Genomic DNA, 13,069 nt, shown 5'->3' with positions numbered 1-13,069 from the left:
TGGTCCACACTTGAACTCCTAGCTACTTGGGAGGTAAAAGAAGAATAATCAGGAGTTTGAGGATACAAGGAGCCCTGTTTTAAAAGTCAACGCTTAAAAACAGGCATGATGATTGCTCACCTGTAACCCCAGTATTGAGGAGGCAGAAGCAAGAGGCTTGCTCCCACAGGGAGGATGCTTGCTCTCCCTTGTACCTCTTTCTTGCTTTTAACACAGCTGAAAAGTCCTGGGATTAGCAGGACATTTGCCTTGTCCCTTCACTTCAGAGTTGATGAAACACCAGTTTCATGCAACACCCCCCTCCCACACGCACACACACAGGTCTACTGTTATCCACACATCTATTCCGCACATGAGCAGAAGCTGTAAGCCCTCTGCAATTTGGTGATCTCAAATCTGGGTTCTCGGCTCTCCATCCCATATACTGTTTGCTCCTTATAGTCTCCACACTGGGAAATTCAGTGGCTCGAGCAGAGACCCCTTCCCTGGTAGTGTTAGTTTATGTAGTGTGGGAATGGGGCAGGAAGTGGGAGCAATAAATCTAATACACCATGCACCATGCAGTGCAAGAAGCCACGTGCGCTTAAGGAGTCCTTGCTCTGGCAATCTGCGGTGCAGAACTGACTGAGAGTGGTAATCCAGGACCGCCTCCAGGAGGCGCTCACAACCCACGCACCTTAGAGATGCTGGAACGGCGCAAGCGCGCCCCCATTTATGTGGTCGCCAGGAACAACTGTGAGACAGTCTCTGCGATGGAAATCTAGGAGTATTGGATAGAGCCGGCCACTCTAGTCCATAGACTAGATACATAGGCTGGAGGAAAACATAGACGTTTACACACAAAGGTTAGGGTCGCCTTGTTCCCATCTGGCCCCTCTTCTTCCTTGCTTTCCTCTAGTCATTCTCCTGATTCTGCTCTCAGGTGTGTGTGGGTGTGTGCGTTCGTGCGTGCGTGCGTGTCCCTGTGTGTGGAGGCCAGAAGTCAACATTGGGTGCCTTCCTCAACTGAGCTCCCTCTTATTTTTTGAACCCGAGTCTCTCACTGAACCTGAAGCTTGTTGATTTGGCTAGACAGGCTGACCAACATGCCGCGGGATCCTTCTCTCTGTCCATGAAGCCTTGGGGTTATAGGCCCGCACCACAACATCATGCTTTTTTTTTTTTTTTTTTTTTTTTTTTTTTTTTAAGTGTGGATGCTAGAACTCAGTCCTCATAATTCAGCAGCAGCAGTAGCATTTACCAACTTAGCCAGCTCTCTAACCTCAAGTCCTGTCCCCACCACCACCACCCAGTCTCCTAAATGCTGGGATAAAGGAATAATTATCACACCCTGCCCCAGTCCACTTACCATCTGACAAAACTAGACAATCAAAGCACACAGCAAAAGAGAAACCACAGTGGATTCTATTTTAAAAGGAGCAGAATAGCAACATTATAAACAACAGCTCTCATGGGGGTGGAACAACCGCCCCCTGGTTAAGAGCACTGACTACTCTTCCAGAGGACCCAGGTTCAATTCCCAGCAACCACATGGCCGCTCACAACTGTCTGTGACTGTGCTTTCTGGGAACCTGAACACCTTCTCACCTCCAAAGATTCTGCATACACACACTACACAGACATACATGCAGACAAAATTAATAAAGGATTTTTTTTAATTAAAAAAAAATCCATGTAAAAATAATTCAGCAAAATGGCAGGAGAGAAATGTGCCAAATATCTGTTTCTGAGCCAATCAGTTCTGAAGACATGTTTGGAACATAGGGCCCTACATTGAAAAAGGTAATGTTTTTCATACTCACAAGTGGTTTTCAAAGAATAAGGTCCGTAAGTGAGGAAGCTGGAGGCGACCCTGGGAAGTCCCAACTTAGGGATTGGAGGGCAACTATGCTTTCCTTTCTCTCCAGTCCACAAGTTGGAGAGGGGCTCAGGCTGGGTTTGTGTGCGTGTGCGTGTGCGTGTGTGTGTCTGTGTGTCTGTGTCTGTGTGTCTGTGTGATCTCTTCGGTTGCCTTCCACTCTTGTGATGATTCTGTGCAGATCTTTGAAAAGTCGGGTGCAGCTCATCCTTCCTTGGTGGTGCCTCTAGGGAGGAGGCTGGGGCTCTGTGCCTGGGAACCAGCAACCTGAGGGTTTCTAGAGGTCGCCTTAGGTCAGGAAGGACAGTGACTCATGGCAACCATGGAGGATTCAACTAGAGAGAATCTGAGGCCTCTTGTGGAGGGAAGAGTCAGGCAGGAGATCAGGTTGTCCTGGGTCCAGGGAAGGAGCTCGCAGTGCCCCACTTCAGGCTACCAGCAGCACAAAGACGAAGACTAGGGGGCCACTCTGAGTTATGCAAGAGCCCATTTTCCAGGTCAAGGGAGCCATGAGGCTACGAGTTGGAGGCCTGAAGAGAGACTGTACCAGATCTAGTGGCTCAGGCCAGCCAAGTCTGGGATAGGAAGAGGAATCAGAAAGGAAGTCTCCAGAGTGGTGGTGTTATAGCTGGCTGCCAAGGACCCAAAGTTTTGTTTTATGCCTACCTCACCCTAGCGGTGCTGGTAGTCCTTGAACTTGAAAGGCAGAGGCAGGCAGATCTGAGTTTGAGGCCAGCCTGGCCTACAGAGGGAGTTCAGAGAAATCCTATCAGGGGAAAAAGCAAACAAACAAACAAACACACCACCACCAACAACAACAAAAACTACCCATGGTGGGAAATAGCACACAGCTGCTTTTATTTTCTCTCTCTTTTGTTTCTTACTTATAAAAGTAACTTATGTAGCAGCAGTTACCAAGGTTATGGGGAAATGCTGGGGGCCTTGGGGAGCACAGTGGTCTCTTCTGGACTTGAAGACGACACCCCTGACTCTCCATTGTCTTCTGGACCGTCTGTATCTGGAAGAAAGACAGATAGGTCAGCTTGGTAACAGAACAAAGGAGGGCTGGCAAAGGCTGGCCCTGGGCTCCTGCTCTTCTACTGTAAGCTGAGGGCCACTCTCACCCTAGCTTCTTTTGAGTCAGTAAAGTGTCAGATGTGTTTGTTAACTGACTTAGAGAACTACAACAATGAGGACGCTGTTCCTAAAAGGCCACAAGCTCAGGGTCACAAACATTCCTTAAGTCATTTCTAGAAAACAGCTGAGCAGGAAGTGACTGAATGGTATGGTCACTACCTGGTCAGGGGTGGGGGCAGAGACAGGGAGGTCTGCTTGTAGGAACAGGACAGAGGTTGTCCACTGATCAAGAACATCTGCCCTGCACAGCCCTGAAGGGGTGCCATCCTTCCTTTGTGTGTCATCTGGAGTGAGTTTTGTTTCAGTTTTCACAGAAGCCACGGCACTGCTGAGCTGAACTTATACAACAAGCAAGACAAGGTCTCCCATGGTCGGAAGGGCTCCAAATGATGTCTCTATTCCCAACTCTTGTGGGAAGACCAGTTTCCCAGCTAGAGTCCATCTCTCTCCTTCTGTGCAGGTGGCCTCAGGATAGTGACATTACGATCAGCATCCCATGAGGCTTGGAGACCCCTTCCTCTACCCCTGTGCTGGGGAGAGCCAGGTGAGCAGACAGGGATGCACCCAGAGCAGGACTGACTAGAAGAAGCACTCACAAAGAGCTTGCTCGCCATACATGCTCATGCTGTGGGTAGGAGGCTGAGGATCCTTATGGTCCCCCAAAATCTCCAGGCTTGTAGCTATGGGCACTCCATCTTGGCTTGCCTAAGATTTTAGTGCCTAGTGGTGAGGGATGGGCAGCGTGACTATGAAACTCTATGACCTTAGGCCAACAACAACATGAAGTTTCTCCCAGTGCAGCAGGATCCCTTGCAGTCCAACTGACTGATGGTAGGTAGCAAGGGGGCTTCCCCACCTTCCTCTTGATGGTTGAGTGCATGACTGATCCCCAGGGGCCTCCTGTGCAAAGGCAGAACATGGAAGCACAGGACTGCAGCCTTTCTCATCCCCAGCATCTCGGGCCTGACAGGTAGGTGCTGCTTCTGTTGGGAAGAGGTCAGTTCATTTCTCTGCCGCTGAGTAGCCCAGCCCTAAAGGTGTGTTGAGTTACAGTATCTCCTGCTCCAAGCCCAGGGGAGAGGGGGAACCGCTGAAGACTGACCCCTAGCCACCCTTATAGGTAAAAGACATACAAATGGACACAAGAGACAATGACAGAGATGCTCACATGGACAACAGCCACACAGAGAGCACACAGAAATGGATACAAGGTACACACACACACACACACACACACACACACACACACAAAGACACACAGGTTAGAGAACCTACAGCTTCACCCAGAAAGGTGTCTTATACCCTCCCTGGGCTTCCAGGTGCTGTGGGCCTAGGGAATCTCCTTCTAGCTCTAGTGTTTTTGGGGACTATGTGTACTGGCACTTCTGTGTATAAGTACGTCCTGTGGCCATTACCTCTGCTTTCTTTCCCCACCTCAGCTCCCTCCCACCCCCCAAATGCCCTGACACTGAATACTCCACTTGGCCACTTACTGTTTTCCTCCAATACCAGCTAGCCTCTTTTCCTTGTCCCCAGTCAATCTGTCTGCTACCTGCCACCCCACTCTTCCCAGGGAGAGCTGAGGAGACCATGGGTCCCAGGAACTTGGCATGGGGCTAGCCGGAGCTGGGTGTAGAGAAAGGGACAGTTTGTTGTCACCACTCACCGCCCACCCAGTCCCATTGGAAGAAGGGGCACAGCCACAGGAGTGGCCAGTAGAGGGCGCTGAACTTTCCCACTAAGCCCCATGTCCTGTCTACCAGCAACTTCTAAGGCTGCTTTCTGACAATTCTCTGGAGCTCTGTTCTGTCCTTTGTGGAGGTTTTAGTGCAGGTGAGCCTGGGGGAGTCCCTACAGGTCCTATTTGCCCCGAGTCCCAGTGCCCAGTGAGCACACAGATGCAAGACTACAAATGTGAGGAAAATGACTGTTACTGGCTATGAAATGCTTGTGGATGGATGGTAGACTTCAGGCCTTTGGAAACACTCATACGTAGTCAAGACCTTGAGAGTGGTCAACAGCCTCTAGCATGCAGTGCATGGCAGCAGACCCTCCTCAACCTCTGACACACCTACGATGAGGCCAGGCAAGCACCCCATGCAGAGGGTACTCTTTATGAACTCAAAGGGACAAGGACACTTGGATGACGAAGGCAAAGAGAGCACCAGGGACTCTTAGAACTGGAGCCAGATGCCTGTGCCAGCTCTGCAAGGGACCAGGTATCTTTGAGGGGGCAGCGTCAGCTACAAGAGCCTCACCCAGGTTCAGCTTGCTGCGCTTCTGCTCGGGCTCCTGGGGAGTTGCTTCAATGGCCCGTTGAGCCTCAGGATGAGTCTTGAGGAGGGCCTTAGCCAAGGTGGCTGGGCCTGGCACTCCCAGGGACATGATGCAGTGTACTCCTTTGCGCTTGGCCCCCGCCACTTTGGCGCTGTCTTTGGAGGCTGTCAGCAGGACCAGTTTGGAGAATTTTCTGGGCTTCCTGGGGGCTGCTGGGACCACATCTGTACCAGGCTGGGGAGCTGGCTCCTGGCCGGCCTTCATGCTCTCACCCTCCTGCTCACTGGGATTGGGCTGGGGCATCCCAAGACCAATAGCCTGGCCTTCAGGCCACACTCAGCCCTGGCAGATAGGTCTCGCCTTTTCCTCCTCCTCCCTGGCCAGGAACCTGGGAGTCCAGAGGCTCTGTCCTAAGGGAGGAGGCAAAGCAGTCAGTAGAGGAGGATTGGGTGCTACCAAATGGATCTGGGGTGTAGCTTAGGGTGCTAGATGGAATGAGTGATTTCACTCCTTACCCGTTTACTGTCTTGTACGGTCATGAACTCATTCCCTTGCCCCCGTGGTACTATATTTAATATCTAAAAACATAGAAGATATACTTATTCACAAGGTAATTTCCCCATTAGTCCATTATGCAAAAGAAAAGGGCCTCCTGTGCACTGTAAATGTCAGAAAATAAAACATACATGAGCCGGGCTTAGGGACAGCTCCGTGGTAGTGCTCAAATGTAGCATGTGACAAGGTCCTGTTAGATCTTCAGAACTTCAAAAAAAGTTATGCAACAAGTAACCAAGAGCAATACAAATCACTAGAATAAAACTAAACATATTAAAATTTAGGAGCAGGTATGATGGTGCGTGCCTTCAATTCCAACATTTAGGAAAGAGAGGCAGGCAGATATCCGAGTTCGAGGCCAGGCTGGTCTATATAGGGAGTTCCAGGACATCCAGGACTATTTAAGAAGACTTTGTTTAAAAGAAAAAAAAATCCTACTTTTAGGCTGGGGATATAGTTCACAGCACTTGTCTAGCACTCTCGTGGTCAATCCCCAGCACGGGGGTGGGGGAGGAGACCTTGTTTCAGACATATAAACACAACACAAGTTGACAAAAAATTAAGTGATCCAGAGAGCTGGGAGTGTGGCTCAGTGAGCAAAGTCTTGGTGTGCAAACATAAGGACCCGAGTTTTGATACCCAGCATTCCAACAGAAAGTCCAGTGAGGCAACCCCTGGAGCCCTAGTATTTGGGGGAGGGGAACAGAGTCAGGTAGACTCCAGGGGATAGTTTGCCTGCTAGTCTGCCCAAAAACAGTGCATTCTGGGTTCAGGGAGAAAAGACCAAGGGGAAGTAGAGGAAAATACTCACACATGCCCTGAGAACACAGCTGAGAGCACACAGACACACTGCACTTCACATGTCTACACACACTACACCACACATGCACACACACAACAGAGTGGTCCAGAAACCCCTTGGATGTACTGGTATGAGGAAGCAGCCAGGACCCTGCCCCACTGGCCTTCCTACCCAAGGCCAGCACAAAGCAACCTGAGCCAAGAATGAGATCTGAGTTCAATTTTGATCTTCATTCCTGTAACCCAATAACCTCCCTCCCAAGAATTACCATCATCCAGCTCAGCAGTTAAGAGCACTGACTGCTCTTCCAGAGGTCCTGAGTTCAAGTCCCAGCAATCACATGGTGGCTCACAACCATCTGTAATGGGATATGAGGCACTCTTCTGGTATGTCTGAAGACAGTAACAATGTACTCATATACACAAAATAAACAAATAGGGCTGGAGAGATGGCTCAGTGGTTAAGAGCACTGACTGCTCTTCCAGAGGTCCTGAGTTCAATCCCCAGCAACCACATGGTGGCTCACAAACATCTGTAAGGGGATCTGATGCCCTCTTCTGGTGTGTGTGAAGACAGGTATAGTGTTCTCATATATGTAAAACAAATAAATCTTAAATAAATAAAAAAAGATCATGCTTAAAAAATAAATTTAAAGGAGGTGACTTTGGGCACTTAGTGGAATGGTCCAATACCACACAGCTGGTGAGAATCAGACTGGAACCAGGCTCACTGGCCAAAAGCCAACTCCAGTAAGAAAAGCCAGCTATGAAGAAAACTTTTCCAGAGTGGGATCCTACCTTAAGTAGTCAGGATAACAATCTAAGAATAAGATAGATATCCACAAGACCAACATGATACACATAACAATAAATACTGGAGAAGGCCCAGGTCTTCCTCATGAATTCCAGGGCTGGGAATAGAATTGGGAAAGTGCCTTTATAGCATGCAGAAAGCCATGGATTCGAGTCCCAACACCACCTGAACCTCTAATGGTAGCACATGCCTATAATCTCAGAAGTAGAGGCAGGAGGTTTAAGAGTTCAAGGTCACCCTTGGCCACCTACAGAGTTCAAGGCCTGGCTAGGGTGAAAGAATTCAAGGGAGGGCTAGAGTGATGGCTCAGTGGTTAAGAGCATTGACTGCTGTTCCTGAGGTCCTGAGTTCAATTCCCAGCAACTACATGGTGGCTCATAACCATTTGTAATGGGATCCAATGCCCTCTTCTGCTATGTCTGAAGAGAGCAGCAATGCATTCATATACATAAAATAAATAAATTTAAAAAAAAGAATTCAAATGAACAGAATTCTAAAGAGCATTCTAAAGTGTATGCTCCCCCCTAAGATGGACCTTAGGTCCTCTCCCCGTCATCTAGTGACTCACTGCCAAGGAAACAGGAATGGTAAGACTAGTAAGTGCAGTGGGGCTAACTGACACATCACACCCACACTGCGGGATCAAAGTCAGCAGTATCTATGATGAGTCACACCTGTGCTGTGCTGGGATAAGACCCTTCACCTCTGTGGGACCCTAGGAAATCACAACCCCACATTATGGGTTGTTCTGCAAAATGCCTGGCTAAAGCTCTTCAGATCTGCCAAGATTCCAAACAGTGCCTATATCTGGGGCGAATTTGGGGGTGATGGTCAGAATGAGAGATCTCACCTTTCACTATCACCCCGGATTGTTTTTGAAAGATTTCTCTCTTATTTTTATGTATATTATGTGTGTCTGTGTGAGTGAATGTCGAATGGTCAGGCATCCTCTGAGGCTAGAAGAGAGTGTCAGATCCTTTGGAGCTGAAGTTACAGGCAGTTGTGAGCTGCCCAACACTGGTGCTGGGAACCCAACATGGGGTTTCTGAAAGAGCAGCAAGTGTTCTTTACACTGCTGCGCCATCAATCCAGACTCTTCTCAAACTGCGATCTCCATGAACTCACTTTTAGCAGGAGCCACATACTTAACATTTTAAAAGATAAGATACATTAACTCAACAAGGTAAAAATTTTTTTTATTAGTCTACTACTTGGAGAAAAAGGGACTTCTCACTATGAAGCTGAGGCAGGAGGATCAGGAGTTCAAAACCAGCCTGGGCTACATGAGACTCTGTCTATAAATAAATGCATACATACATATGTACATACATACATACATACATACATACATACATACATACATGAAGCCAGATTTGGTGGCTCACACCCAAAATCCCATCACTCAGAAGAGTGAAGCAGGACAGAGATATCTTCTGTCTGTGGATGAGACAGTCCCGTAAGGCCATGTGTTGCCCAGGCTTAAGGACATGAGTCCATGTTCTCACCCTCTATGTAAAAGCCAGGCCTAGCTGAACATGTCTGAAACCCAGCACTGGGAAGTAGAGATTCCCTGTGCTCTTCACATCCCTGGAGCTTGCTAGCTGACCAATCTGCTTAGCCAAAATGGTGAGCTTCTGGTTCAAGTGAGCCACTCTGTCTCAAGGGAATAAGATGAAGGGGGACTGGGGGAGACATTCAATATCCTCTGCTAGCCTCTGCACGTGCACAGAGGCATTGCACATCTGCACACACACACCCCTCCTCCAGCAAAAAAAAGTGAAGCAAGAGTTGGTGTAGCTCCATTGAGAGCTTGCCCATATTCAGTCCCCAGCCTTGCAAAGTGAAGTGGCTCTCATGACCTTAGTCATGACTAAGGATTCTCAGAAAAGCAAAAATAACTCAAGACCCAAGAGCACACAATGAGCAGGAATCCTTCACACATCTTCAGGTCTGTGAGCAGCAGAATAATAAATCCTGAGATTTCCAGGTCCCAGTACTTAGAAGCTGATGACAGTGGCATACACCTATAATCCCAGAAACAGGAGGATTGGGAGTTCAAGTCAAACCTACTTATTAAGAACCCGTCTCCAAAACAAGGGTTATCGAAATGGCTTAGCAGGTAATGGTGCTTTCTACCAACCTCAAGACGTGAGTTCCATCCCAGGATCCATATCGTAGGAGAGAGCTAAGCCCCACAAGTGGCCCTCTGACTGCCACAGGGCACATACACACTCTCATTCAAAAAAAAAAAAAAGAAAAGAAAACAAAAGAAAAGAAAAAGAAATCAAAAGAAACAAGGCTGGATCTGGATAGATGGCTCAGTGGTCAGCTGCTTCCTTTTCTTCCAGAGAATGGGAGTTTGGTTGCTAGCACCCACATCAGGTAGCTCATACAACCACCTGTCCACCTCAGAGGACACGGTGCCCTGTCTGGCCTTCACACATGTGGCACATTGACATATAAAAACATTTTTTTTTGGTTTGGTTTTTCGAGACAGGGTTTCTCTGTGTAGCCCTGGCTGTCCTGGAACTCACTCTGTAGACCAGGCTGGCCTTGAACTCTCGAACTCAGAAATCCGCCTGCCTCTGCCTCCCAAGTGCTGGGATTAAAGGTGTGCGCCACCACCGCCCGGCTTATAAAAACATTTTTTAAAAAAAAAAAAAAGGAAAGGGAGAAGAAAAATATGGGAATGAGATGCAAAGAATAGGAAAGATAAAGCTAGAGACAGGGCTCATTATTTGAGAAGGGGCTTCGAAGACTGAGGAAGGGCGTGCTAGCCAAACAAGGTAGGTTTCTAGAAGCTACAAGAGGCAAATCAAATGTCTCTCTCCTAACGCCTCAGAAATGAATACACCACTGCTGTACTCGGATTGCTGTGTGACACCCATATCTGAGTTCTGGCCTCCAAAACATACGATAACATGTCATTTTAAGTCACCAGATTGATGGTGATTATTGTTTGGTGGCCATAGAACAGTTAAAAGTACAAACTCTTACTGATGAGGCTCTGAGGGTTGGAACTTCAGCTGTTATCCTGGGGTGATTGACAAAATTACCTTCTTAAAGATGAGAATGAAACATGTCCTAACTGGAAGGACAGACCCCTCACCCTCTCTGGGCTGCTTTGATCTGTGTAATAGGAGATGCTAGCATCAGATGAAGGGTAAGGTCTTTGAACTCAGGTTACTAACAGCTGCTGCCATAGTAACTGTCCTGCACAGTCCTGGAGAACTGTAATTGGACTTCCTAAGGAATGGTATGACCCTGGGGTGTGAGGGACACATCCCACAGGGAGACAGAAGAAAATGGCAGTAACCGTCCCAAAAGGTCAAGAACTGTATTATAATGCAGACCATAGCAAACATTCTCCAATGTGGGGGTCCCAGGTAAGGGTACCTCCCTTCCCTAAGTACCATGACTCAGAATGGTATCTTCCACCACCCTTGCCCTGGCTCCCTGACCCGCTCCAACCAATGTCTCAGTCCCTGAAGCATCTCTCCAGCTCCCAGCCCTCAGACTCTGCCACTGGGACAAGGACCCCCCACCCCCACCCCAGGGCATATGTAACAGAATTGCAGAGGTTACGGATGGGGATGTACCAGGCAGAGTGGAGTGGGGTAGGGGCGCATGGGGGTGGGGGTTGTCCCAGATTGGAGGTGTCCAGGGGTAGTGTGGGTTTGTGAAAGGGAAGCATGGAGAAAGGAAGAGCCTCGCGGATGGCCGACAAGAAAGAGGCCTGAATCTGTGAGGGGCAGAGCCAGGGACCCTTCCTAGTACAGGTCCCGCATCCCGGGACCGCTAGGCTGGGAGTCGCTTCTCGAGCCAGGACCCTCCCGCCCGCTGGGGGCCCGTCCTCACCGACGGCAGCAGGCCGTGCCTCTCGGACGACGGAGCCGCGGCGGGTCCCTCAGCCTCACTGCTTTGGGTCCCCCGCCTTGGCTCCCGCCGTCACCTCAAGCTAGGGTCACGGGGCGAGCATGCGCAGTATGGCAGTGAGGGGACCCCATTCCTTTGTCGAATTCCGCCTATCCGGATATTACCTTCGCAGCGACGAGTTGAACGCCACAGGAATAGGCGTGAGGGGCGGGTCCATTACCCGCGAAGGGGGCGGAGCCAGTAGGAATGGAGCAACCTGGGTTTAGGGTCCCCGGTATGGTTTACTGACGTCTTTCCACTTACTTCTCCCAGTATTTGACTCTGACTCCCTGCGGAGGAAGCTGGGATGTTTATTTAAAGGTTTTTGTCTGTCCCTTCGAGGGAAGGGAAATGTGTTCTTCATTGAAGCTAACTGGATTATTCAGACAAACATTCCTAACTGCGCAGCGTCCTTTGTCATTAGCCCAGCCCTCGCCCATTGGTCCATCCCTCACCCATTGGTCCAGCCTTTATCATTTGTTCATCCTTCGCCCATTGTTGCTGCCTGCTGAATTAGCCCTGGCTCAATGACTTTGTCCCAGCTACCTTGTACTGTGGAGGTGGAAGCCGGGATGCTTCAGGGCGCTGCTTTCTTTCTGTATTTTGCGTGCTCGCGCATCCTATCATCCTGGGGTTGCTGGCCTTCACCACCTGCAGAAAGGTTCTCCCCCTTTACTCCCACATGGCCCTGGTTCCGCAGATCCTTGGGTTCCACCCTCCTTTCTGGTTCCTTTACTTCCACGGCCCCATCCTTTCTCCAACGTCATTTCCTGGGCATTCTCTAGTAACTCAGGGCCTACACGAATTACACCATTTGCAATCAATCGTAGTCTTGGTTGATTCTAAAATTATTGTGTTATAATAATATATTGTCATATATGTTATAATGTACTTGTATATTATATATAATCTTCATATATAAATCACTGATGTCAAGACTTTGTCTCAAAAGAACAAAACAAGGGGTCCAGTGAGATGGCTCCCTTTTAGAAAGCTGGGCTCACCCAGGAGGCTCATTCTATACAGCACTTGCTGCCAAGCCTAGGCTACCCAAGTTTAATCCCTAGGACCCACATAAAGGTTGAAGGAGAGAAATGACTTCACAAAGTTATCTTCTGATCTCCACACACAAACCTGTGACCACAAATAAAAATAATTAATTAAGGGCTAGAGAGATGGCTCATTAGTTAAGAGCACTGGCTGCTCTTCCAGCACCTATATGGCTGCTCGAAATAATCCAGATCCCCTGGAACATAACTGCGGTTCCAGGGTATCTGATGCCCTCTTCTGGCCTCCGTACATCCAAACAAAACACCCAAACACAAATATAAATAAATATTGTGGAAGCTGTTCTCAAAACATGGAACCAATAAAGATCTTGTATTTAAAAAAATTAACTTAAACACACATAGTAGGGAATGACTGTATGCCCAGAGATAGCAGAATTAAGAGTTCAAAGTCAGTTTTGACTACATAAGAGGCTTATTAGAGGAAAAAATATTTATGTACAGTTTACATTTTTTCAATAGGATCTCACTATGTAGCTCTTGAGCTCATAATAGCCCTCTGCCTCAGCATCCCAATTTTTACCAGTGGCTAGGGGCTGAGCCAGATGTTTCCAGGTTCTTGGTTCTTTTTCAGGGAATTGACATGAAGACACAGATTTGAGAAAGTAGCAAGGAAATCTTATTCAAAGCAGGTCAGAGTCAGAC

General features: G+C 48.4%; 1 protein-coding gene across 1 annotated transcript; it reads right to left on the bottom strand.

The window, feature by feature from the left end:
- Positions 1 to 2,689: 2,689 nt before the first annotated feature.
- On the bottom strand, positions 2,690 to 11,382 carry Flywch2 (FLYWCH family member 2). Its single transcript, XM_028760949.1, has 3 exons — positions 11,301 to 11,382; positions 5,254 to 5,682; positions 2,690 to 2,876 (listed from the first exon to the last, which is right to left on the bottom strand). The coding sequence occupies exons 2-3, from the start codon at positions 5,573 to 5,575 to the stop codon at positions 2,779 to 2,781; spliced, it is 420 nt and encodes a 139-aa protein (XP_028616782.1). The 5' UTR covers positions 5,576 to 5,682; positions 11,301 to 11,382; the 3' UTR covers positions 2,690 to 2,778.
- Between the last annotated feature and the right edge of the window lie 1,687 nt (positions 11,383 to 13,069).

This window comes from Grammomys surdaster, unplaced genomic scaffold (assembly GCF_004785775.1).
Source record: "Grammomys surdaster isolate TR1022 unplaced genomic scaffold, NIH_TR_1.0 126612, whole genome shotgun sequence".
Classification (NCBI taxonomy): Eukaryota; Metazoa; Chordata; class Mammalia; order Rodentia; family Muridae; genus Grammomys; species Grammomys surdaster.
This window is presented reverse-complemented; position numbering and strand designations above follow the sequence as displayed.

Excerpts from the sequence above, each read along its gene's own strand:
- Flywch2 (XM_028760949.1), bottom strand. The coding sequence starts at position 5,575 with ATGCCCCAGCCCAATCCCAGTGAGCAGGAGGGTGAGAGCATGAAGGCC. Across the intron at positions 2,877-5,253 it reads GCGCAGCAAGCTGAACCTGG|ATACAGACGGTCCAGAAGAC; the intron begins GTGAGGCTCTTG and ends TCTTTCTTCCAG.